Source organism: Rana temporaria, chromosome 3 (assembly GCF_905171775.1).
Source record: "Rana temporaria chromosome 3, aRanTem1.1, whole genome shotgun sequence".
NCBI classification, from domain to species: Eukaryota; Metazoa; Chordata; class Amphibia; order Anura; family Ranidae; genus Rana; species Rana temporaria.
The window spans coordinates 485,625,696-485,650,403 of NC_053491.1; the positions used below are offsets into that span (position 1 = coordinate 485,625,696).

General features: G+C 50.3%; 2 protein-coding genes across 6 annotated transcripts in view; one reads left to right on the forward strand and one right to left on the reverse strand.

Moving 5' to 3' along the window:
• The window catches only part of LOC120933733 (P2X purinoceptor 7-like), a 48,092-nt gene extending 27,624 nt beyond the window's left edge, over window positions 1-20,468 (reverse strand). Inside the window, exons 1-5 of one of the 5 annotated variants that reach the window (XM_040347097.1) lie at window positions 20,367-20,468; window positions 6,391-6,441; window positions 6,241-6,306; window positions 4,706-5,079; window positions 2,237-2,480 (exon numbers count right to left, since the gene is read on the reverse strand). In XM_040347097.1, coding sequence (XP_040203031.1) covers window positions 2,294-2,480; window positions 4,706-5,079; window positions 6,241-6,306; window positions 6,391-6,393 — 630 coding nt within the window. In that variant the 5' untranslated portion in view covers window positions 6,394-6,441; window positions 20,367-20,468 and the 3' untranslated portion in view covers window positions 2,237-2,293. Of the gene's footprint in view, window positions 1-2,236; window positions 2,481-4,705; window positions 5,080-6,240; window positions 6,307-6,390; window positions 6,442-12,171; window positions 12,181-15,206; window positions 15,396-20,366 lie in introns of those variants that run through there. The other 4 variants (XM_040347096.1, XM_040347099.1, XM_040347100.1 and 1 more) reach the window with 4 other exon arrangements.
• Window positions 20,469-20,517: 49 nt separating this feature from the next.
• LOC120933730 (E3 ubiquitin/ISG15 ligase TRIM25-like) lies at window positions 20,518-23,359 on the forward strand. The gene is made up of 2 exons (XM_040347087.1): window positions 20,518-21,378; window positions 23,296-23,359. The coding sequence occupies exon 1, from the start codon at window positions 20,599-20,601 to the stop codon at window positions 21,367-21,369; it is 771 nt and encodes a 256-aa protein (XP_040203021.1). The 5' UTR covers window positions 20,518-20,598; the 3' UTR covers window positions 21,370-21,378; window positions 23,296-23,359.
• The last annotated feature ends 1,349 nt before the right edge of the window (window positions 23,360-24,708 follow it).

The following is a 24,708-nucleotide window of genomic DNA, read 5'->3' on the forward strand; positions in this document are numbered from 1 at the left end:
GTTGTTCCTGATGACAGGGAACACGATCAGTAACAGTGTCAGCTAGTAAGAATGGGGAGAAGTTTACCTCTCCCTGTTCTTCAGCTATGTGACCTAATCGCGGGACATATATAAATGCCCATATGCGCAGCCGTGCCATTTTGGCAATTTATAAAGTCATATGGCGGTCGGCAAGTGGTTAAAAATAAATAAAAAATCCTTGGATTTGTGTTTTAATTAAATCGATAATTCTTTACTTTACTGCCATTTTAAATATTAAAAATAAAATGTACCATTTAACCACTTAAGGACCGCCTCCTGCAGATATACGTCGGCAGAATGGCACGGCTGGGCACAAGCACGTACAGGTACGTCCTCTTCAAGTGCCCAGCCGTGGGTCGCAGGCACGCGCCCCGGTCCCAAGCTCTGTGACCGCGGCCGCCGCGGCCCCGATCGCTGCTGGAGTCCAGCGATCGGTCCCCGGAGCTGAAGAACGGGGAGAGCTGTGTGTAAACACAGCTTCCCCGTTCTTCACTGTCATTGATCGCGTGTTCCCTGTTATAGGACAACACGATCAATGATGTCACACATACAGCCCCGCCCCCCTACAGTTAGAAACACAGATGAGGTCACACTTAACCCCTTCAGCGCCCCCTAGTGGTTAACTCCCAAACTGCAATTTTCACAGTAAACAATGCATTTTCAATGCATTTTTTGCTGTGAAAATGACAATGGTCCCAAAAATGTGTCAAAATTGTCCGATGTTTCCACCATAATGTCGCAGTCACAAAAAAAAAAAAAAAAAAAAAAAAGAAGCTGATCGCCCCCATTAGTAGTAAAAAAAAAAAAAAAATTATAAAAATGCAATAAAACTATCCCCTATTTTGTAAACGCTATAAATTTTGCACAAACCAATCGATAAAACGCTTATTGCGATTTTTTTTTTTACCAAAAATAGGTAGAAGAATACGTATCGGCCTAAACTGAGGAAAACATTTTTTTATATATATTTTTGGGGGATATTTATTATAGCAAAAAAGTTAAAAATATTGTATTTTTTTCAACATTTTTGCTCTATTTTTGTTTATAGCGCAAAAAAAAAAAAACCTGCAGAGGTGATCAAATACCACCAAAAGAAAGCACTATTTGTGGGGGAAAAAAAAGGACGCTGATTTTGTTTGGGAGCCACGTCGCACGACCGCGCAATTGTCAGTTAAAGCGACGCAGTGCCGAATCGCAAAAACTGGCCGGGTCCTTTACCTGCCTAAAGGGCCGGGTCTTAACCTGCCTGGCGGTAATCCCGAGTCTGGCTCGGGGTGAGAATTTTGTGCTGCGATCGGTAACCCCGAGCCAGACTCGGGCTCGCCTCGCGGCATTCACAGGCACAAGTTACTTACCTCGTCCCTGGATCCAGCGATGCATCCCCGCTGTGTGAGCGAGCGGCGTCCTCGCTCGATTCACATAGTGTCGTCGATCTCTGTTCCCTGCGAAGTTACGACGCACGGCGGCGTAGAACGGCGCCAAATTCAAAAAAGTAAACAAAACACATTACAAACAGTATACTGCAATCTTACAGTACTGTAATCTATAAGATTACAGTATACTGTATGTAAAAAATACACACACCTCCTTTGTCCCTAGTGGTCTGCCCAGTGTCCTACATGTACTTTTATATTAAAAAAACTGTTCTTTCTGCCTGCAAACTGTAGATTGTCCATAGCAACCAAAAAGTGTCCCTTTATGTCAAAAGTGATTTTAGAGCAGCTAGAAAACAGCGATAATAAATTATAATCACTTGCAGGATTGAGTGATAGCGATTTGTGGGGAAATTCGTCATTAAAAAAAAAAAAAAAAAAAAAAAAAAAAGTAATGACAGCGACAATTATGCAACTGAGCAAATTTCTGTGTTTTTGATTTGATTACATTATTGAATAATTTTTATTATAATAACATTATTATTTGCTATAATTATTTATAGTTCTTTATTATATTATAATTTATGTTTTTGTTTTTCAAACTTTATCATACCCGGGATGTCTACTAGACTCTTGTTTGGTCAGATTTAGGTGAGTTATTCCTAAGAATTACAGGCCTATAAAACGCCAAATTTCCATGCAAAATAATTGTACCGCTTTCAGCACCTAAAACCAGAAAGAATCATACCGCCAGGGAGGTTAAGTGGTTAAAAAAAATAAATATTTTTGGTATAACAAATAATTTTTTTATTGAAAAAAAAGACAAAGTACAATTATTGTAAAATGAAGGAAAAAACAAAACAAAACTGTAAAATATAAAAAAAATTCAAAATACTGCTTTAATGAAGTGCCATCTCAGATGCATCATAGTCATCTGAATAAATGAAGTTGACGTATTTGCCGTCAGGATCTGGAAAAAGCTCTCGCACAACTTTCACCGCACATGATGGGACCACCCCGATCTTCTTCCCTAATGAAACGTAGATCCATGCAACGAAAGTACGATAGGCAGTTTTCCGTAATCGCCTGAAAAAAATAAATAAATAAAATTATATACATTAACCACTTAAGACCCGGACCAAAATGCAGGTAAAGGACCTGGCCAGTTTTTGCGATTCGGCACTGCGACGATTTAACTGACAATTGCGCGGTCGTGCGGCGTGGCTCCCAAACAAAATTGGCGTCCTGTTTTTCCCACAATCCCAGCGGAGTCCCCCCTTACACCAGGCACTCCCAGCGTAGTCCCCCCTTACACCAGGCACTCCCAGCGGAGTCCCCCCTTACACCAGGCAATTCCCAGCGGAGTCCCCCCATACATCATCAGGTATGATGCCATATCAGCAGAGACTCTCTCCTCCGCCATTACAGTACAGAGTGGACAGGACAGTGGAGAAGCCGGCCGGGTGGCTGCCAATAGGAATTGAGCTGCGGCACCACCCACCCCTGCCCCTTCCCACATAATTTCACAGACATAAGCGGCGCAGGAGGTGGGCGGGGCCACAGCTCAATTCCTATTATTTGGTCTACAAGAAAATGGCGGCCGGCGGAGACATTGTCTCCGCCTGGCTGTGGACCTCTAGCGGCGGTGAAAAATCGGGGGCCCCGAGCAGAGATGTATTATGGCCTTGGCCACCGAGGCCTAGGGTGGTACTTTGCGGGGGGGGGGGGGGCGGCGAAAAAGCGCCCCCACGCGCCACCCCTTCCTCCGGCACGGAGAGCCGCACAGCTGAATCCTGGAGTTCAGTGCCGAAACGTGCAGTTGCACTAAACTCCAGGATTCGGCTGTGCGGCTCCCCGTGCGGGAGGCGGGCTTTTTCCACGCCCCCTGCAAAGTGGCGCGGTCACCCAGGACATCTGCCGCCCGGGGTCCCGCAGCGTCATTCGGCTTTACAGTGCAGCCGTCTCTCTCCACTGACTGCAATACGCAGTCACTCTTCGGCTCCTCCCCCCCCCCCCTCTTGGCTCAATGTTCCTGTGTACATAGCCAGGAGGAGGAGCCGAGGAGAGACACAACTGAGAGAGCCGTGCTGCTGGTATGTGGGACAACTTCAGTGAGAGAGAGAGGACACAGTAACCAGGAGGGAAGGAGGGGGGGCAGGCAGATACGAGGTGAACGAATGACGTGATGGGAGAGGAGAGGCTGGTATGGGGATATGTACTGGGGAGTGATTTGAGAGGGAAGAAGATATGTGCTAGTGGGGAGTCTGATTCCCCCCCCCCCACTAGCACATATCTTCTTCCCTCTCAAATCACTCCCCAGCACATATCCCCATACCACCCTCTCCCCCCAAATTAAAAGATGCTCTGCCCCCCTGTGCTCATCCCACCCTGTCCCCCTGTGCTCATCCCACCCTGTCCCCCTGTGCTCATCCCACCCTGTCCCCCTGTGCTCATCCCATGAAAATGACAGGACGGGTCTTAAAAAGTAGGGGAAGCGCGAGTTTCACCAGGCCTAGGGCAGCACAAAACCCAAATACACCCCTGGCCCCGAGTATTACCCGGGGGCCCTACGCAGCTTGCGTAGCTAGCGTACAGGGTGGATCGGCCCTGGCTGCACCCATCATCCAGATCACCCCCACAAAGCCCAGGACGTCATATGATGTCATAGGACGTCCTCTGGGCCTTATGTGTTTAAAATACAAATTACCGTATACCGCGCACTTTTTTGCCCTGAAAATCAGGGCAAAATTGTGGGTGCGCGGTATACGCCAATACCCGCGCCGAGTTTTGAATACTGCGCCGACATATACCGAGCGCAGTACACTCGGGTATAGTCGGGCAGTCTCGGCTCCTTCCGTCCGCGCTCATGTCCTGGACGTACAGGACGTCAGCGCGGGTAGCCGAGCATTGCCGACAATACACGAGTGTACTGCGCTCCGTATATGTCGGCGCAGCATTCAAACTCGGCGCGGGAAACGAGCTGGGAGGACGCGAGGACGCCGCAGAAGGACGCCGGAGCCGCCGAAGAGGACACCGGACCCGCCGCAGAAGGACACCCAAAGCCGCAGAAGGACGCCGGACCCGCAGACGAACGCTGGACCCGACGAGGCCGCCGATGGACGCCGCGCAAGACACCAAAACTGTAAGTACAAAAAAACTTTTTTTCCCCCACAGGATTCGGGTCAACTTTGGGGGTGCGCGGTATACGCGGGAGCGCGTTATACCGCGATAAATACGGTATATATCTCTATGAAATGATTACAATCACACAATAAGATAAGATTACATAGCTTTGTTAGTAATTGGATTACCTGTTGTTGTAGGGATCCACAAAATGAGGGCCATCTTTATTATGCAGCACTATAGCAATCAAACGCACGTGTAGCTCGGTACCAAAAAGTTTACGGAACATTTCCGCTTCGGTGATGCATTTTCCCCCCTCAGGGATATGTCCTTGGACCTCTTGGATCTCCCTACAGCACGTCGATTCCTTTTGGGTCGGCATTTCTATACAACCCTGACACGAACACCAGTGTAATTTCCCTACTCTGTCACCAGGAGGCGCTTGTGGTTGTAAGCTCCAAGAACCAATACTGGAAGAGGAAACGGTCGGATTCCATGGAAAGGCGCAATCATTCTCACGTCCCGGAAAGCTGGCCAATATTTGTTTTACTATTATATCGCGCTAAAAAAAAAAAAAAAAAAAACAAAGAAAATAAAAATATTTTAGATATACATTAATTACTAGATAATATTTTAGATATACATTAATCATCATTTTATATAATTTTGACTTTTTAGTGAGTTGTACACTTGTAGATTGAGCAGCAATTTCACGCTATTTAACCTCTTGACCACCGCCCCATGGTAAAAAGACGTCCTGTTTTTAAAGATGGATATCTCGGTAACGGCAGCAGCTGCTGCCACAACCGAGATATCCATCTCTTCAGTGGGCGGTCCTGTACACGATAACGGCGGTCTCCGTGGCGGATACACACACACACGAAAAAATAAAAAATATATATATATATACTTGGGGGTAGATTCAAATAGCCCGGCGTAAATTTCTGCGGGCGTAACGTATCTCAGATACGTTACGACGCTGTAACTTAGGGCGCAAGTTCCGTATTCATGAAGAACTTGCGCCCTAAGTTACGGTGGCGTAACGTATGTGGTCCGGCGTAAGCCCGCCTAATTCAAAATGTGGATGATGTGGGCGTGTTTTACTTAAAATTACTTGTGACCCCACGTATTTGACTTTTTTTACGAACGGCGCATGCGCCGTCCGTGAAAGAATCCCAGTGCGCATGCTTGAAATTACGCCGCAAATCGTCAATGCTTTAGACGTGAACGTAACTTACGTACAGCCCTATTCGCGAACGACTTATGCAAACGACGTGATCGACGGAAAATTTTACGCTGGCCCGACGTCCATACTTAACATAGGATATATAGCAGGGGTAACTTTACGCCGGAAAAAGCCTAACGTAAAACGACGTAAACAAAAATGCGTCGGGCGGACATACGTTTCTGAATCGGCGTATCTACCTAATTTGCATATTCCTTGCGTAAATCGATGGAAGCGCCACCTAGCGGCCAGCGTAAATATGCAACTAAGATACGACGGCGTAAAAGACTTACGCCAGTCGGATCTTAGCCAAATTCCGGTGTATCTTGTTTTCTGAATACAGAAAGAAGATACGCCGGAGCATCCTAGAAGTTACGCGGCGTATCAATATATATACGCCAGCGTAACTTCTTTCTGAATCTACCCCATAGTTTGGAACGCAGACATAGACAACAAAGATTTGTGGATATTTATAAAAACAATAAGGATATAACTTACTCTTTCCTCTTCACTCAGTGACCTATAGTTTTCAATTAACGATTCCGTGGGCACTGGAGAATTGTCCTAAAAATAAATATGAAATAAATGATGCTATTAGTAAAATTATTACAAAAAATATAGAAATCAAAATAATCCAATTTTACTTACCATTTCAATATAGAGAATAAAATGTTCAGTATCCGGAATTTATTATACTTTCTGAAATTGTATAAAGTGATACAAATAAATAATTAAAAAAAGATTTGAATATATACACACACATTATATATATATATATATATATATATATATATATATATATATATATATATATATATATATATATAAAAAAATTATATAAACATTCTACCAATATTGGTTTTTATTTTACATATATTTCTACGTATAAATACGATATACCAACAAACATGCAAACTGTTTGCTGAAAATTAGCAGACCAAGGACATGGATTAGGGGTAAAACCTCCTGAGGTCTGATGAGACGAAGATGAACGTATTTGGTGCTCGGTGCTCTCCCAGACAGGTTCTACATCGGGTGGCTTCCTCCCTCGGGACGGACAGCACAGGACCACTCTGCAAACGTAGACCCAGTCTGACTACCGGGCCTACTTAGTAGATCACAACCCCGGACCAACGTGGTCCCGGAGCCAGGAACACTTGAACACGCACCCCCGGCCATGAGGGCCACACACGGGGGATGGTGGATGACAGGCCAGGATCGGCGACAACCACGACGACCCAGAACTAATGACGTCTGTCCCTTAAATACTCTCCCCCAGCATGCACAGCGAGGCGATCAACCCTCACTGATTGGCTGCCGAGGAAAAACACCCAATACACCCCCCCCCCCTGTACTGAGAGGGAGAGGGGGGGGTGTCTGTACTGAGAGGGAGAGGGGGGGGGGTGTCTGTACTGAGAGGGAGAGGGGGGGGGTGTCTGTACTGAGAGGGAGAGGGGGGGGGGGTGTCTGTACTGAGAGGGAGAGGGGGGGGGTGTCTGTACTGAGAGGGAGGGGGGGGGTGTCTGTACTGAGAGGGAGGGGGGGGGGGGTGTCTGTACTGAGAGGGAGAGGGGGGGGTGTCTGTACTGAGAGGGAGGGGGGGGTGTCTGTACTGAGAGGGAGGGGGGGGGGTGTCTGTACTGAGAGGGAGGGGGGGGGGGTGTCTGTACTGAGAGGGAGGGGGGGGGTGTCTGTACTGAGAGGGAGGGGGGGGGGTGTCTGTACTGAGAGGGGGGGGGGGGGGGTGTCTGTACTGAGAGGGAGGGGGGGGGTGTCTGTACTGAGGGGGGGGGGGGGGGGTGTCTGTACTGAGAGGGAGGGGGGGGGGTGTCTGTACTGAGAGGGAGGGGGGGGGTGTCTGTACTGAGAGGGAGGGGGGGGGTGTCTGTACTGAGAGGGAGGGGGGGGGGGTCTGTACTGAGAGGGGGGGGGGGGGTGTCTGTACTGAGAGTGAGGGGGGGGGTGTCTGTACTGAGAGGGAGGGGGGGGTGTCTGTACTGAGAGGGAGGGGGGGGTGTCTGTACTGAGAGGGAGGGGGGGTGTCTGTACTGAGAGGGAGGGGGGGTGTCTGTACTGAGAGGGAGGGGGGGGTGTCTGTACTGAGAGGGAGGGGGGGTGTCTGTACTGAGAGGGAGGGGGGGTGTCTGTACTGAGAGGGAGGGGGGGTGTCTGTACTGAGAGGGAGGGGGGGTGTCTGTACTGAGAGGGGGGGGGGGTCTGTACTGAGAGGGGGGGGGGGTGTCTGTACTGAGAGGGGGGGGGGGGGGTGTCTGTACTGAGAGGGGGGGTATCTTCTTTCAGGAATACAGCGCATAGATACGACACGGCGCATCCGTGGACTTAGGCGGCGTATCAGTAGATACGTCGGCGTAAGTCCTTTCTGAATCCGGGCCATTGTATGTATACTGTGTATGTATAATGTGTGTGTGTACTGTGTGGCCCCATCATCTATTGCCTGGGGGCCCCATAATCTCCTATGCCCGGGGGGGCCCATAATTTCTCACAGTCACCCCTCACAGTCACACCTCACATTCACCCCTCACAGTCACACCTCACATTCACCCCTCACAGTCACCCCTCACAGTCACCCCTCACAGTCACACCTCACAGTCACACCTCACCCCTCACAGTCACACCTCACATTCACCCCTCACAGTCACCCCTCACAGTCACCCCTCACAGTCACCCCTCACAGTCACACCTCACAGTCACCCCTCACAGTCACCCCTCACAGTCACACCTCACAGTCACACCTCACAGTCACCCCTCACAGTCACCCCTCACAGTCACACCTCACAGTCACACCTCACAGTCACACCTCACAGTCACACCTCACAGTCACACCTCACCACCTCACAGTCACACCTCACAGTCACCCCTCACAGTCACCCCTCACAGTCACCCCTCACAGTCACCCCTCACAGTCACACCTCACAGTCACCCCTCACCCCTCACAGTCACCCCTCACAGTCACCCCTCACAGTCACACCTCACCCCCTCACAGTCACACCTCACAGTCACACCTCACCCCCTCACAGTCACACCTCACAGTCACACCTCACCCCTCACAGTCACACCTCACATTCACCCCTCACAGTCACCCCTCACAGTCACCCCTCACAGTCACACCTCACAGTCACCCCTCACAGTCACCCCTCACAGTCACACCTCACAGTCACACCTCACAGTCACCCCTCACAGTCACCCCTCACAGTCACACCTCACAGTCACACCTCACAGTCACACCTCACAGTCACACCTCACAGTCACACCTCACCACCTCACAGTCACACCTCACAGTCACCCCTCACAGTCACCCCTCACAGTCACACCTCACAGTCACCCCTCACCCCTCACAGTCACCCCTCACAGTCACCCCTCACAGTCACACCTCACAGTCACACCTCACAGTCACCCCTCACAGTCACCCCTCACAGTCACCCCTCACAGTCACACCTCACAGTCACCCCTCACAGTCACACCTCACAGTCACACCTCACAGTCACACCTCACAGTCACACCTCACAGTCACACCTCACAGTCACACCTCACAGTCACACCTCACAGTCACACCTCACAGTCACACCTCACAGTCACACCTCACAGTCACACCTCACACCTCACAGTCACCCCTCACAGTCACCCCTCACAGTCACACCTCACAGTCACCCCTCACAGTCACCCCTCACAGTCACCCCTCACAGTCACCCCTCACAGTCACCCCTCACAGTCACCCCTCACAGTCACCCCTCACAGTCACACCTCACAGTCACACCTCACAGTCACACCTCACAGTCACACCTCACAGTCACCCCTCACAGTCACACCTCACAGTCACACCTCACAGTCACACCTCACAGTCACCCCTCACAGTCACACCTCACAGTCACCCCTCACAGTCACCCCTCACAGTCACACCTCACAGTCACCCCTCACAGTCACCCCTCACAGTCACACCTCACCACCTCACAGTCACCCCTCACAGTCACCCCTCACAGTCACACCTCACAGTCACACCTCACCCCTCACAGTCACCCCTCACCCCTCACAGTCACCCCTCACAGTCACCCCTCACAGTCACACCTCACAGTCACACCTCACAGTCACACCTCACAGTCACACCTCACAGTCACACCTCACCACCTCACAGTCACCCCTCACACCTCACAGTCACCCCTCACCCCTCACAGTCACCCCTCACATTCACCCTCACAGTCACCCCTCACAGTCACCCCTCACAGTCACACCTCACAGTCACCCCTCACAGTCACACCTCACAGTCACACCTCACCCCTCACAGTCACCCCTCACAGTCACACCTCACCCCTCACAGTCACACCTCACAGTCACACCTCACAGTCACCCCTCACAGTCACCCCTCACCCCTCACATTCACACCTCACAGTCACCCCTCACAGTCACCCCTCACAGTCACCCCTCACATTCACACCTCACCCCTCACAGTCACACCTCACATTCACCCCTCACAGTCACCCCTCACAGTCACCCCTCACAGTCACCCCTCACAGTCACACCTCACAGTCACCCCTCACAGTCACCCCTCACAGTCACACCTCACAGTCACACCTCACAGTCACCCCTCACAGTCACCCCTCACAGTCACACCTCACAGTCACACCTCACAGTCACACCTCACAGTCACCCCTCACAGTCACCCCTCACAGTCACCCCTCACAGTCACACCTCACAGTCACCCCTCACAGTCACACCTCACAGTCACACCTCACAGTCACACCTCACAGTCACCCCTCACAGTCACACCTCACAGTCACCCCTCACAGTCACCCCTCACAGTCACACCTCACACCTCACAGTCACCCCTCACCACCTCACAGTCACCCCTCACAGTCACCCCTCACAGTCACACCTCACAGTCACCCCTCACAGTCACCCCTCACAGTCACCCCTCACAGTCACCCCTCACAGTCACACCTCACAGTCACCCCTCACAGTCACACCTCACAGTCACACCTCACAGTCACACCTCACAGTCACCCCTCACAGTCACACCTCACAGTCACACCTCACAGTCACCCCTCACAGTCACACCTCACAGTCACCCCTCACAGTCACCCCTCACAGTCACACCTCACAGTCACCCCTCACAGTCACCCCTCACAGTCACACCTCACCACCTCACAGTCACCCCTCACAGTCACCCCTCACAGTCACACCTCACAGTCACACCTCACCCCTCACAGTCACCCCTCACCCCTCACAGTCACCCCTCACAGTCACCCCTCACAGTCACACCTCACAGTCACACCTCACAGTCACACCTCACAGTCACACCTCACAGTCACACCTCACAGTCACACCTCACCACCTCACAGTCACCCCTCACACCTCACAGTCACCCCTCACCCCTCACAGTCACCCCTCACAGTCACCCCTCACAGTCACCCCTCACATTCACCCTCACAGTCACCCCTCACAGTCACCCCTCACAGTCACACCTCACAGTCACCCCTCACAGTCACACCTCACAGTCACACCTCACAGTCACCCCTCACCCCTCACAGTCACACCTCACAGTCACACCTCACAGTCACCCCTCACAGTCACCCCTCACATTCACACCTCACAGTCACCCCTCACAGTCACCCCTCACAGTCACCCCTCACATTCACACCTCACATTCACACCTCACAGTCACCCCTCACAGTCACACCTCACAGTCACACCTCACAGTCACCCCTCACAGTCACACCTCACAGTCACACCTCACAGTCACACCTCACAGTCACACCTCACAGTCACACCTCACAGTCACCCCTCACAGTCACCCCTCACAGTCACCCCTCACAGTCACACCTCACAGTCACACCTCACAGTCACCCCTCACAGTCACCCCTCACAGTCACCCCTCACAGTCACCCCTCACAGTCACACCTCACAGTCACCCCTCACAGTCACCCCTCACAGTCACACCTCACAGTCACACCTCACAGTCACACCTCACCCCTCACAGTCACCCCTCACCCCTCACAGTCACCCCTCACAGTCACCCCTCACAGTCACACCTCACAGTCACACCTCACAGTCACACCTCACAGTCACACCTCACAGTCACACCTCACCACCTCACAGTCACCCCTCACACCTCACAGTCACCCCTCACCCCTCACAGTCACCCCTCACAGTCACCCCTCACAGTCACCCCTCACAGTCACCCCTCACAGTCACCCCTCACAGTCACACCTCACAGTCACACCTCACCCCTCACAGTCACACCTCACAGTCACACCTCACAGTCACCCCTCACAGTCACACCTCACAGTCACCCCTCACAGTCACCCCTCACATTCACACCTCACATTCACACCTCACATTCACACCTCACAGTCACCCCTCACAGTCACACCTCACAGTCACCCCTCACAGTCACCCCTCACAGTCACACCTCACCCCTCACACCTCACAGTCACCCCTCACAGTCACCCCTCACCCCTCACAGTCACACCTCACAGTCACACCTCACCCCTCACAGTCACCCCTCACAGTCACCCCTCACAGTCACCCCTCACAGTCACCCCTCACAGTCACCCCTCACAGTCACCCCTCACCCCTCACAGTCACCCCTCACAGTCACCCCTCACAGTCACCCCTCACAGTCACCCCTCACAGTCACCCCTCACAGTCACACCTCACAGTCACACCTCACACCTCACAGTCACCCCTCACCCCTCACAGTCACCCCTCACAGTCACCCCTCACAGTCACCCCTCACCCCTCACAGTCACCCCCCACAGTCACCCCTCACAGTCACCCCTCACAGTCACCCCTCACAGTCACACCTCACAGTCACACCTCACACCTCACAGTCACCCCTCACCACCTCACACCTCACACCTCACAGTCACCCCTCACAGTCACCCCTCACAGTCACACCTCACCCCTCACAGTCACCCCTCACAGTCACCCCTCACCCCTCACAGTCACCCCTCACATTCACCCTCACAGTCACCCCTCACAGTCACCCCTCACCCCTCACAGTCACACCTCACAGTCACAGGTGTGACTGTGAGGTGTGACTGTGAGGGGTGACTGTGAGGGGTGACTGTGAGGGGTGACTGTGAGGGGTGAGGGGTGACTGTGAGGTGTGACTGTGAGGTGTGACTGTGAGGGGTGACTGTGAGGGGTGACTGTGAGGGGTGACTGTGAGGGGTGAATGTGAGGTGTGACTGTGAGGGGTGAGGTGTGACTGTGAGGTGTGACTGTGAGGGGTGACTGTGAGGGGTGACTGTGAGGGGTGAATGTGAGGTGTGACTGTGAGGGGTGAATGTGAGGTGTGACTGTGAGGGGTGAATGTGAGGTGTGACTGTGAGGGGTGACTGTGAGAAATTATGGGCCCCCCCGGGCATAGGAGATTATGGGGCCCCCAGGCAATAGATGATGGGGCCACACAGTACACACACACATTATACATACACAGTATACATACAATGGCCCGGATTCAGAAAGGACTTACAGTCACCCCTCACAGTCACCCCTCACAGTCACACCTCACAGTCACACCTCACAGTCACACCTCACAGTCACACCTCACAGTCACACCTCACAGTCACACCTCACAGTCACCCCTCACAGTCACCCCTCACAGTCACACCTCACCACCTCACAGTCACCCCTCACAGTCACCCCTCACAGTCACCCCTCACAGTCACACCTCACAGTCACCCCTCACAGTCACCCCTCACAGTCACCCCTCACAGTCACACCTCACCACCTCACAGTCACCCCTCACAGTCACCCCTCACAGTCACCCCTCACAGTCACACCTCACAGTCACACCTCACCCCCTCACAGTCACCCCTCACAGTCACCCCTCACAGTCACCCCTCACAGTCACACCTCACAGTCACACCTCACCACCTCACAGTCACACCTCACAGTCACCCCTCACAGTCACCCCTCACAGTCACCCCTCACAGTCACACCTCACAGTCACACCTCACCCCTCACAGTCACACCTCACATTCACCCCTCACAGTCACCCCTCACATTCACCCCTCACATTCACCCCTCACAGTCACCCCTCACAGTCACACCTCACAGTCACCCCTCACAGTCACACCTCACCCCTCACAGTCACACCTCACAGTCACCCCTCACAGTCACCCCTCACAGTCACACCTCACAGTCACACCTCACAGTCACACCTCACCCCCTCACAGTCACACCTCACAGTCACACCTCACAGTCACCCCTCACAGTCACACCTCACAGTCACCCCTCACAGTCACACCTCACAGTCACACCTCACAGTCACACCTCACAGTCACCCCTCACAGTCACCCCTCACAGTCACCCCTCACCCCTCACAGTCACCCCTCACAGTCACACCTCACCCCTCACAGTCACCCCTCACAGTCACCCCTCACAGTCACCCCTCACCCCTCACAGTCACACCTCACAGTCACACCTCACCACCTCACAGTCACCCCTCACAGTCACCCCTCACAGTCACACCTCACAGTCACCCCTCACAGTCACCCCTCACAGTCACACCTCACAGTCACACCTCACAGTCACCCCTCACCCCTCACAGTCACCCCTCACAGTCACACCTCACAGTCACCCCTCACCCCTCACAGTCACCCCTCACAGTCACCCCTCACAGTCACCCCTCACCCCTCACAGTCACCCCTCACAGTCACACCTCACAGTCACACCTCACCCCCTCACAGTCACACCTCACCCCCTCACAGTCACCCCTCACAGTCACACCTCACAGTCACCCCTCACAGTCACACCTCACAGTCACCCCTCACAGTCACACCTCACAGTCACCCCTCACAGTCACCCCTCACAGTCACACCTCACAGTCACCCCTCACCCCTCACAGTCACCCTCACAGTCACACCTCACAGTCACACCTCACCACCTCACAGTCACCCCTCACAGTCACACCTCACAGTCACACCTCACAGTCACCCCTCACAGTCACACCTCACAGTCACCCCTCACAGTCACACCTCACAGTCACCCCTCACAGTCACACCTCACAGTCACCCCTCACAGTCACACCTCACAGTCACCCCTCACCCCTCACAGTCACCCTCACCCCTCACAGTCACCCCTCACCCCTCACAGTCACCCCTCACCCCTCACAGTCACCCCTCACAGTCACCCCTCACCCCTCACAGTCACACCTCACCCCCTCACAGTCACACCTCACATTCACCCCTCACCCCTCACACTCACCCCTCACAGTCACACTCACCCTTAGTCACAGTCACACCTCACCCCTCACAGTCACAGTCACACCTCACCCCTCACAGTCACACCTCACAGTCACCCCTCACAGTCACACCTCACCCCTCACAGTCACACCTCACCCCCTCACAGTCACACCTCACCCCTCACAGTCACACCTCACCCCTCACAGTCACACCTCACCCCCACACCTCACTCTCCTCTGATTCTTCTGTCAACTTAACCCTTCACTGCATCTCCTGAAGAAAAAATCTCCTTGAAAGTTTGTAACTTCTATCCACACCAGGAAACTTCTCCCAGAGAAATCCCCTCACCTCTTCCCTTCCTCTGACCAGACAGGAGATCCAGTGATCTCCGCCTCCCAGGTCTCTCATCACACCTCACTGGTGATTGGAGGGGGGGAGGAGTCAGAGATAACAAGAACCCTGCACAGCACGAGACTGGAGGGACAGGAAGGAGCTTTGAACCCCCAACACTCAGGCACCGTGTATTCCTTATCTTATCTCTGTCGCCATAACAATGGTGCAGACAAGTATTTGCCTAAAAACCATTCAAATGACATTGCTTTATAAAGAAAGTCTATGTAATATAGATGTTATATATATATATATATATATATATATATATGGAGATATCTCCATATATATATATAACATCTATATTACATAGACTTTCTTTATAAAGCAATGTCATTTGAATGGTTTTTAGGCAAATACTTGTCTGCACCATTGTTCTGGCGACAGAGATAAGATAACATTGATTCCATGAAATAACTAATGAGTTGGTTAGACACCAAAAATATCTGCTATTGTAACTCTGCCTTTGGCTGCATTCACATTGTAACGCCGCCTATGCGGCGTATTTTGCCGCGATTTGTGTAACTTTATTTTTTTCACAAATCATTTCCATTGCTGTCTATGGCCGAACGCCAATGCCGCCTGAAAAAAAGGGTCTGGGACTTGTTTTCAGGCGGCAGGCATGAGATGTGAACCATCTCATAGACAGCAATGGAAATTCGCCCCTCCAGCGTATCAAGCGTCGGGCGTTTTGTCGCCTAGGTGTGAATGGAGCCTTGGCTTATGTTTATATATAAATGAGAGAGAGAGAGAGAGAGAGAAAGAGATCGAGAAAGAGAGAATGAGATTGAGAGAGAGAAAGAGATTGAGAGAGAGAAAGAGATCGAGAGAGAGAAAGAGATCTAGAGAGAGAAAGAGATCGAGAGAGAGAGAGATCTCGAGAGAGAGAGAAAGAGAGAGATCGAGAGAGAGAAAGAAAGAGATTGAGAGAGAGAAAGAGATCGAGAGAAAAAGGGATCGAGAGAGAGAGAGAAAGAGATCAAGAAAGAGAAAGAAATCGAGAGAGAGATCAAGAGAGAGAGAGAAAGAGATCGAGAGAGAGAGAGAAAGATCGAGATATAGATAGAGAGAGAGAGAGAGATATATATATAGATAGAGAGAGAGAGATATATATATAGATAGAGAGAGAGAGAGAGATATAGATAGAGCGAGAGATAGAGAGAGATCGATATAGAGAGAGATCGATATAGAGAGATCGATATAGAGATAGAGAGAGAGAGATCCATATAGAGAGAGAGAGAGAGATCGATATAGAGAGAGAGAGAGAGAGAGATCGATATAGAGAGAGAGAGAGAGAGATCGATATAGAGAGAGAGAGAGAGAGATCGACATAGAGAGAGAGCGAGAGAGCGAAACTGAGAGAGATCGAAAGAAAGAGAGAGAGAGAAAGAGAGAGATCGAGATCAAGAGATAGAGAGAAAGATAATGTTATGCCTAATAAATTGATACCCAACATGTCACGCTTCAAAATTGCGCCCACTCGTGGAATGACGACAAACTTTTACCCGTAAAAATCTTCGTAGGCGACGTTTAAAAAAATTCTACAGGTTGCATGTTTTGAGTTACAGAGGAGGTCTGGGGCTAGAATTATTGCTCTCCCTCTAACGATCGTGGCGATACCTCACATGTGTGGTTTGAACACCGTTTTCATATGCGGGCGCTGCTCATGTATGCGTTCACTTCTGCACACGAGCTCGGCGGGACGGGGCGTGTTTACATTTTTTTTGTTTTTTTTCTTATTTATTTTACCTTTTATTTTTTTACACTGTTCTTTAAAAAAAAAAATGGTGTCACTTTTATTCCTATTACAAGGATTGTAAACATCTCTTGCAATAGAAAAAAAGCATGACAGGTCCTCTTAAATATGAGATCTGGGGGTCAAAAAGATCTCATATTTACTCTAAAATGCAAAACAAAAAAAATGTAATTTGAAAAAATAAAAATGGCCCTTTAAGAGCATTGGGTGGGAGTGAAGTTTTTAAAATTGCTTCCGCCCTGCAGTAATATGGAGACGGGTGGGGGCCATCTTCCCATCACTCATCTCCATACCCAGCCACAGGAAGGACACGATCGCCTCCGCCGCTACCGACGGCTCTGGTAAGCGGCAGAGGGCACGAGAGAGCGGCAGGAGGGGGGACCACCTCTCCCGCCACCGATAATGGTGATCTTGTGGCGAATCTGCCGCAGAGACCACCATTATCGGAAACCGGACCGGTTGAAGAAGAGGATACCGGGGTTATGGTAGCTAGACTTGTGCACAACGGAAAAAATCATTTAGTTTGGTTTCTTTTCGGTCCTGTTGATTCGTAATCATTCGTAATTTTGCTAAGCGTGATTTTCGTGTTCGGAATAATTCGTATTTTCGGAAGCGACATTTTTCGTTGAATCGGAATGATTCGTTTTAATGTAAGCCTAATTTATAGTTGATTTATAATTCGTACTTTCGGTAGAGTACATTGTGGTTTGTCGAATCGTAATTTTCCGTGTCTCTGACTCTGTCACAGTGGCGCTGCCTAACGTGCTTCGAATGGATTCGTACTTTTCTAAATACATCGCGGTTATTTGTAACGATTTGAAATCTCGTGTTGTACGGTCGTTTCTGACATGCGGCTATAGCCTCCGCCCCTGTCCACCATTTTGAGAGGAAGTTCAGCACAGTAAGGGAGGAGAAGAGCGTTATTGTTGGATGTGTGTAAACTCACTAGGGAATAAAACAAATCAATTTCAAATTAACGCAACAACAAATTATGCCGAACGCATTCGGGCATTCGCTATTTGCAATATAATTCATTTCAGATTCGGTTTTATTCGTAATTGCTTTGTTCGGAAATTCGAATGCTTCCGAAAGTTGCTAAATTCGTACGAATTTCGATTCGTTCCGAAAACGAATTGCACAAGCCTAACGGTAGCTAGCTGCTGCCATAACAGAGATATCCCCCTTCAAACAGCCGGCGTATACCGGCGTGCGGCAGTCCGTAAGTGGTTAATCACTTCAATACCGCACATAGTCATATGACGTCCACAAAGGGGATCTCCCATCCCGGGTGGACGTCATATGACGTCCAGAAATTTGTGCGGGGATATCTGAATGATGGGTGCAGCTAGAGGCATCATTCAGATATCATTGTGTTCCGGCGGCGATCCTGCACACCATAAGAATGGTCATAGTGGCAGTTCCTCCGCTGGACCGTTTTTATAGGCGGTGGGAGGGGACATCCCCCCCTCCCGCCGCCATCCGGTGCTTCTCCGGCTCTCCCGTGCCATCGGGGGCCCTGAGAGAGAATCGTCCAGCGCCGGACAGGAAGCATAGAGATGACTGGTGACCAGATGGTTACCATTCATCTCTATGACCGTCGGAGGCCCGGGCGCGATGTGATGACGTCACACCCGGGTACCCGGAAGTAAACAAAGCCGCAATTGCGGCTAGTAATCATGAGATCGGTGAATTTTTTTCACAGTCTCATGCTTTCCAGCCTGGAGGAGAGATGTGAGGTCTTATTGACCCCCCCCCATCTCTCTCCATAAAGAGGACCTGTCACACACTATTCCTATGACAAGGGATGTTTACATTCCTTGTAATAGGAATAAAAGTGATAAAAAAAAAAATTAGCGTAAAAAAGAAACAAATACGTAAAAAAAAATTAAATAAATAAATAAAATTAAAACGCCCCTGTCCCCGGTATAAATGGGAGGAAAGAAATTTTGGACAGCCGCACTCCAATAAAAGGTAAAAAGGTGGTGCCTTTTATTCTGGTAAAAAATACTACAAAAGCAAAAAAAAAAACAGCAAACAGTGGGGTAATAGAGCTAACTAGTTTCACATTGAAAACCAATGCTTAGCTCCCGGTAGCTTGCGCTCAGAAGCAAACGCACACGTAAGTCCCGCCTACGTATGTAAACGTCGTTCAAACCACATATGTGAGGTATCGCCACGTGCGTTAGAGCGCGTGCAACAATTCTAGCACTAGACCTCCTCTGTAACTTTAAACTGGTAACCTGTAACTTTTTTCAAAGGGTCGCCTATGGAGATTTTTAAGTAACGAAGTTACCCATTCCATGAGTGTGCGCAATTTTAAAGCGTGACATGTTAGGTATCCATTTACTTGGCGTAACATCATCTTTCATATTTTACAAAAAAATTGGGCCTACTGTTTTGTTGTTTTTTAATTCTCCCCCAAAAAAAGGCGTTTGAAAAGTTATTGCGCAAATACCGTGCAAGTTAAAAAGTTGCAATGACCGCCATTTTATTCCCTAGGGCAGGGATATGCAATTAGCGGACCTCCAGATGTTGCAAAACTACAATTCCCATCATGCTTCTGCCTCTGGGTGTCATGCTTGTGGCTGTCAGAGTCTTGCTATGCCTCATGGGACTTGTAGTTCTGCAACAGCTGGAGGTCCGCTAATTGCATATCCCTGCCCTAGGGTGTCTGCTAAAAAAAAAAAAAAAACATATATAATGTTTGGGGGTTCCGAGTCATTTTCTAGCAAAAGAATGATGATTTGTACATGTAGGAGAGAAGTGCCAGAATAGGCCCGGTATGGAGGTGGGTATAAAAGCCCGGTATTGAAGGGATTAGGCAGTATGCCAAATACAATGGTATATGACTTGTTTGTTCTACTCTACAATTACTCTGAGCAACAAGTCGTGTCTTGATTCCTTTTCAGGCACTGTTTGTACTTCCCTTTTAAAACATAATAAAAAATATTGAAAAGAAAAAAAAATTGCACCGTCTATGGCCGGCCTTACTTTCACTTAATCAGACCCCCAACCCTCCCATCAAGCATTTTATATCCAAAATGATGGTACTGGCCTCAGACTCTATATCAGGGGTCTTCAAACTATGGCCCTCCAGTTGTTCAGGAACTACAATTCCCATCATGCCTAGTCATGTCTGTGAGTTTTACAATGCCTCATGGGATGTGTAGTTCCGCAACAGCTGAAGGGCCGTAGTTTGAGGATCCCTGCTCTATATAATCACACTCCGTTTCAGCGTGGTCCAGCCATGTCCACCTTTTCAGTGCACTTACCTTGTTTCTTCTCTACACCGTTTTCTCTTCTAATGTTGGGAGGTATGACCACCATTACTACTGCGACTGTTAATGAAAACCTCTCCCCTCCCCCCCCTGTACTCTGAACTCCGTGTCGAATTTCACTGATCCAGCCCAGCCTCACCCTGTGTAGGAGGAAGTGACCCCTCCCAACTGCATTCTTCTCCGGTGTCAGAGAATTTTACTTTTATTTCCTCGTCTGCTGTCAGCGATGGCGTCTGCTGATCTGAGAGCTGAGCTGGAATGTTCCGTCTGTCTGAACATTTATACAGATTCTGTAAACCTGAGATGTGGTCACAACTTCTGCCGGGTCTGTATTGATCGTGTGCTGGATACACAGGAGGAGTCTGGAGATTACTTCTGTCCTGTGTGCAGAAAAAGGTTCAGGAGTCGTCCTGCACTGCAGAGGAACATAACACTACGTAACATAGCGGAGAATTTCCAGTCTGCTCAGCCAGATATAGATCAGGAGGAGTCCGGGATCTTCTGTACTCACTGTGTGGACTCTCCTGCACCTGCTGTTAGATCCTGTCTGCTCTGTGAGGTTTCTCTGTGTGATAAACACCTGAGAGTCCACAAAAAGTCCCCAGAACACATCTTATGTGACCCCACCTTGTCCATGGAGAGCAGGAAATGCTCCGTCCATAAGAAGGTCCTGGAGTATTACTGCACTGAGGATGAGACCTGTATCTGTAAGTTTTGTGTGATTGGAGAACATAAAGGACATAAGATGGAGTCACTGAATAAGGCTTCTGAGAAGAAGAAGGAGACACTGAGGAATGTTCTGCAGAAACTTCTGACAAAGAGAGAGGAGAAGAGAGTCCAGAGTCTGCAGGAATACAGGAGGAAAGTAATAGAGTCCATACCCACTTTAGAAATCTCAGGAGTCACCTGGAAGACCTGGAGAAGATCAGGTCTCCATCTTCCTCCAGGATCTGGAAATAAAGAAGGAGGAGCTGTCCAGGAAGATGCGTCACATTGAGGAGCTGTGTAAGGCCCCTTTAAGACGGACGGATAGAATTGTGCTTTTAGCTGCGGATTTTACCGCAGCTAGAAGCACACAATGCTTTCCTATGACATCATTCACACACTACGGTTACCTGCGTTTTTTTCCCCCTGCGGTTTTGTGCGGATAGAAAAAATAGAACTGGATGCGTCCAGCTGCAAAATTCCGCAGCAAAATTCCGCAGCTATCAGCTGCGTTTGGTATGAATCTTGAGGGGGAACTCCACGCCAAATTTCAACTAAAAAACTGGCATGGGTTCCCCCTACAGGAGCATACCAGGCCCTTGGGTCTGCTATGGATTTTAAGGAGACACCCCCTGCGCCGAAAAATCCGAGCAGCAGCCCGGCCGGTCAGGAAAGGGGTGGGGACGAGCGAGCCACCCCTCCTTAAACATGCCAGGCAGCATGCCCTGAACATGGGGGGGGTAGGTGCACCTGTCCCCATGTTGATGAGGACAGCGCCTCTTCCCGACAACCCTGGCCATTGGTTGTCGGGGTCTGCGGGCGGGGGGCTTATCGGAATCTGGGAGACCCCTTTAATAAGGAGGCCCCAGATGCCGGCCCCCTCACCCTAGGTGAATGAGTATGGGGTACATCGTACCCCTACCCATTCACCTGGCGGAATAAAAAATGTAAAAAAAAACACACGACACAGGGTAAAGTAATTTATTAGTCACCTCCGGGGGCCCCCGCTCTCTTCTTTAGCTCTTTTAAGAGGGGGGCTGCTTCTTCGATGTCTTCTGGGGGGGGATGTGCCGCTCTTCGCCGCCGTCTGGTTCTGTTCCGCCGGGGGGGGGTGCTTTCTTCTTTAGCTCTTTCACAGCGGCCCCCTTCCGGGCCTCCTCCGATGTGTTCGGCAAGGGGTGACCGGGCTCCTGTCTCCGTCTGCTGCTTCTTCTTCTTCTGCTGCTGCTTCTTCTTCTTCCGGGTGGTACCGGAGCATGCTGGGACTGTGACGTCATAAGAGGCCTATATAAATCGGTGCAAGCCGCGCACACGCCATTCCAGCGGGAAGAAGCGACGTGTCAACATCGAAGAAGAAGAAGCAGCAGCAGAAGAAGAAGCAGCAGAAGAAGAAGCAAGAAGAAGCAGCAGACGGCGACAGGAGCACGGTCACCCCCGCCTAACACGTCGGAGGAAGCCCGGAAGGGGGCCGCTGTGAAAGAGCTAAAGAAGAAAGTGGCCCCCCCCGGCGGAACAGAACCAGACGGCGGCAAAGAGCGGCACATCCCCCCCCCAGAAGACATCGAAGAAGCAGCCCCCCTCTTAAAAGAGCCAAAGAAGAGAGGGGGGCCCCCGGGGCTGACTAAAAAATTACTTTACCCTGTGTCGTGTGTTTTTTTTTTTACATTTTTTATTCCGCCAGACGATGTACCCCATACTCATTCACCTAGGGTGGGGGGCCGGCATCTGGGGCCCCCTTAATAAAGGGGTCTCCCAGATTCCGATAAGCCCCCTGCCCGCAGACCCCGACAACCAACGGCCAGAGTTGTCGGGAAGAGGCCCTGTCCCCACCCCTTTCCTGACCGGCCGGGCTGCTGCTCAGATACCGGTCTGGTATGGATTTTGGGGGGACCCCCCCCACGCCGGTTTTTCGGCGCAGGGGGTGTCTCCTTAAAATCCATAGCAGACCCAAGGGCCTGTTATGCTCCTGTAGGGGGAACCCATGCCGGTTTTTTGTTGAAATTTGGCGTGGAGTTCCCCCTCAAGATTCATACCAGACACAGTGCTTGGTATTGGCAGGGATCCAAGTCGGATCCCCGTTCAATATCGTGGCTAAACGCAACCGCAGCTAAAAGCACTGTACAAATGCAGCTGATTGCTGTGCCTGGAGTCTTGAATTCCAGCAAGACATAAACATGCTTTTAGCTGCGCTAAAACTGCCGTTCGTCTGAAAGGGTCCTAACATGACGGATCCACTGACTATCTTACAGGAATCAGACACAGGTGACTTGTGTGATACTGAGGATGGAGATAATGAGGACAGCGAGAGACATGAGGAGCTCCTCTATGGTTTACAGGATCAAGGTTTTGATGTAAATAGGATCTTAAGCACATTACATACTTTATCTGAAATGATAACAGAGGTAAATATAGACTTCTATATAAAGAAAGCTGAAGACATGCACCTGAATGTGGACACATTTAGCCGGATTCACGTAGAGCGGCGCATCTTTTGGCCAGTGTAGCACATCTCATATGCGCTACGCCGACGTAAAACAGAGAGGCAAGAACAGTATTCACAAAGCACTCGCCCCATACGTTGTGCCGGCGTAACGTAAATTCGTCGAAGTAAGCCCGCCTAATTCAAAGTAGGTTGAAGGTGGGCGTGATACATTTAAATGAAGCGTGAGCCCATGCAAATGAAGGGCCGAACAAACTGCGCATGCTCAGAATCACGTTGCATATACTCCCTAAGATACGACGGCTCAATGCGTACAACGGTAACGTAACCTACGCCCAGCCCCATTCACGTACGACTTATGTAAACAACGTAAAATCTGACGGCTGTTCCGACGTCCATACCCTAACATGACTTACACCTGCTTTATGAGTCGTAACGTTACGCCGGACGTATGCCTTACATAAACGGCGTAGATTACAGCGACGTGCGCAAGTACATTCGTGAATCGGCGTATGTCGGTCATTTGCATATTCAACGTGTAAATCAATGGAAGCGCCCCTTGCGGCCAGCGTAAATATGTGCCCAGGCTCCGACGGCGTAGGGAACTTACGTCGGTCGGATGAAGCCACAATTCAGGCGTATCTAGCTTTAGGAATCAGGCGCATAGATACGACGGCGCTTCAGTGCACTTGCAGTGAATTTAATAATGCTTAAAGTGAAACAATAAAAGTGAAATATTCCTTTAGATTTCGAACCTGGGGGGGGGGGGGTGTGTGTGTGTGTATAGTATGCCTGTGAAATAGCGCATGTTTCCAGTGCTTAGAACTGTCCCTGCACAAAGTGTCATTTCAGAAGGAAAAAAAGTAATTTAAAATCACTCGCGGCTATAATGAATTGTCGGCTCCCGGCAATACAGAGAAAATTCATTCATAAAAAAAAAAAACTAAGCGTGGGGGTCCCTCCAAATTCAATTACAAGGCCCTTCAGGTCTGGTATGGATATAAAGGGGCAACCCCATACGTTGTGCCGGCGTAACGTAAATTCGTCGAAGTAAGCCCGCCTAATTCAAAGTAGGTTGAAGGTGGGCGTGATACATTTAAATGAAGCGTGAGCCCATGCAAATGAAGGGCCGAACAAACTGCGCATGCTCAGAATCACGTTGCATATACTCCCTAAGATACGACGGCTCAA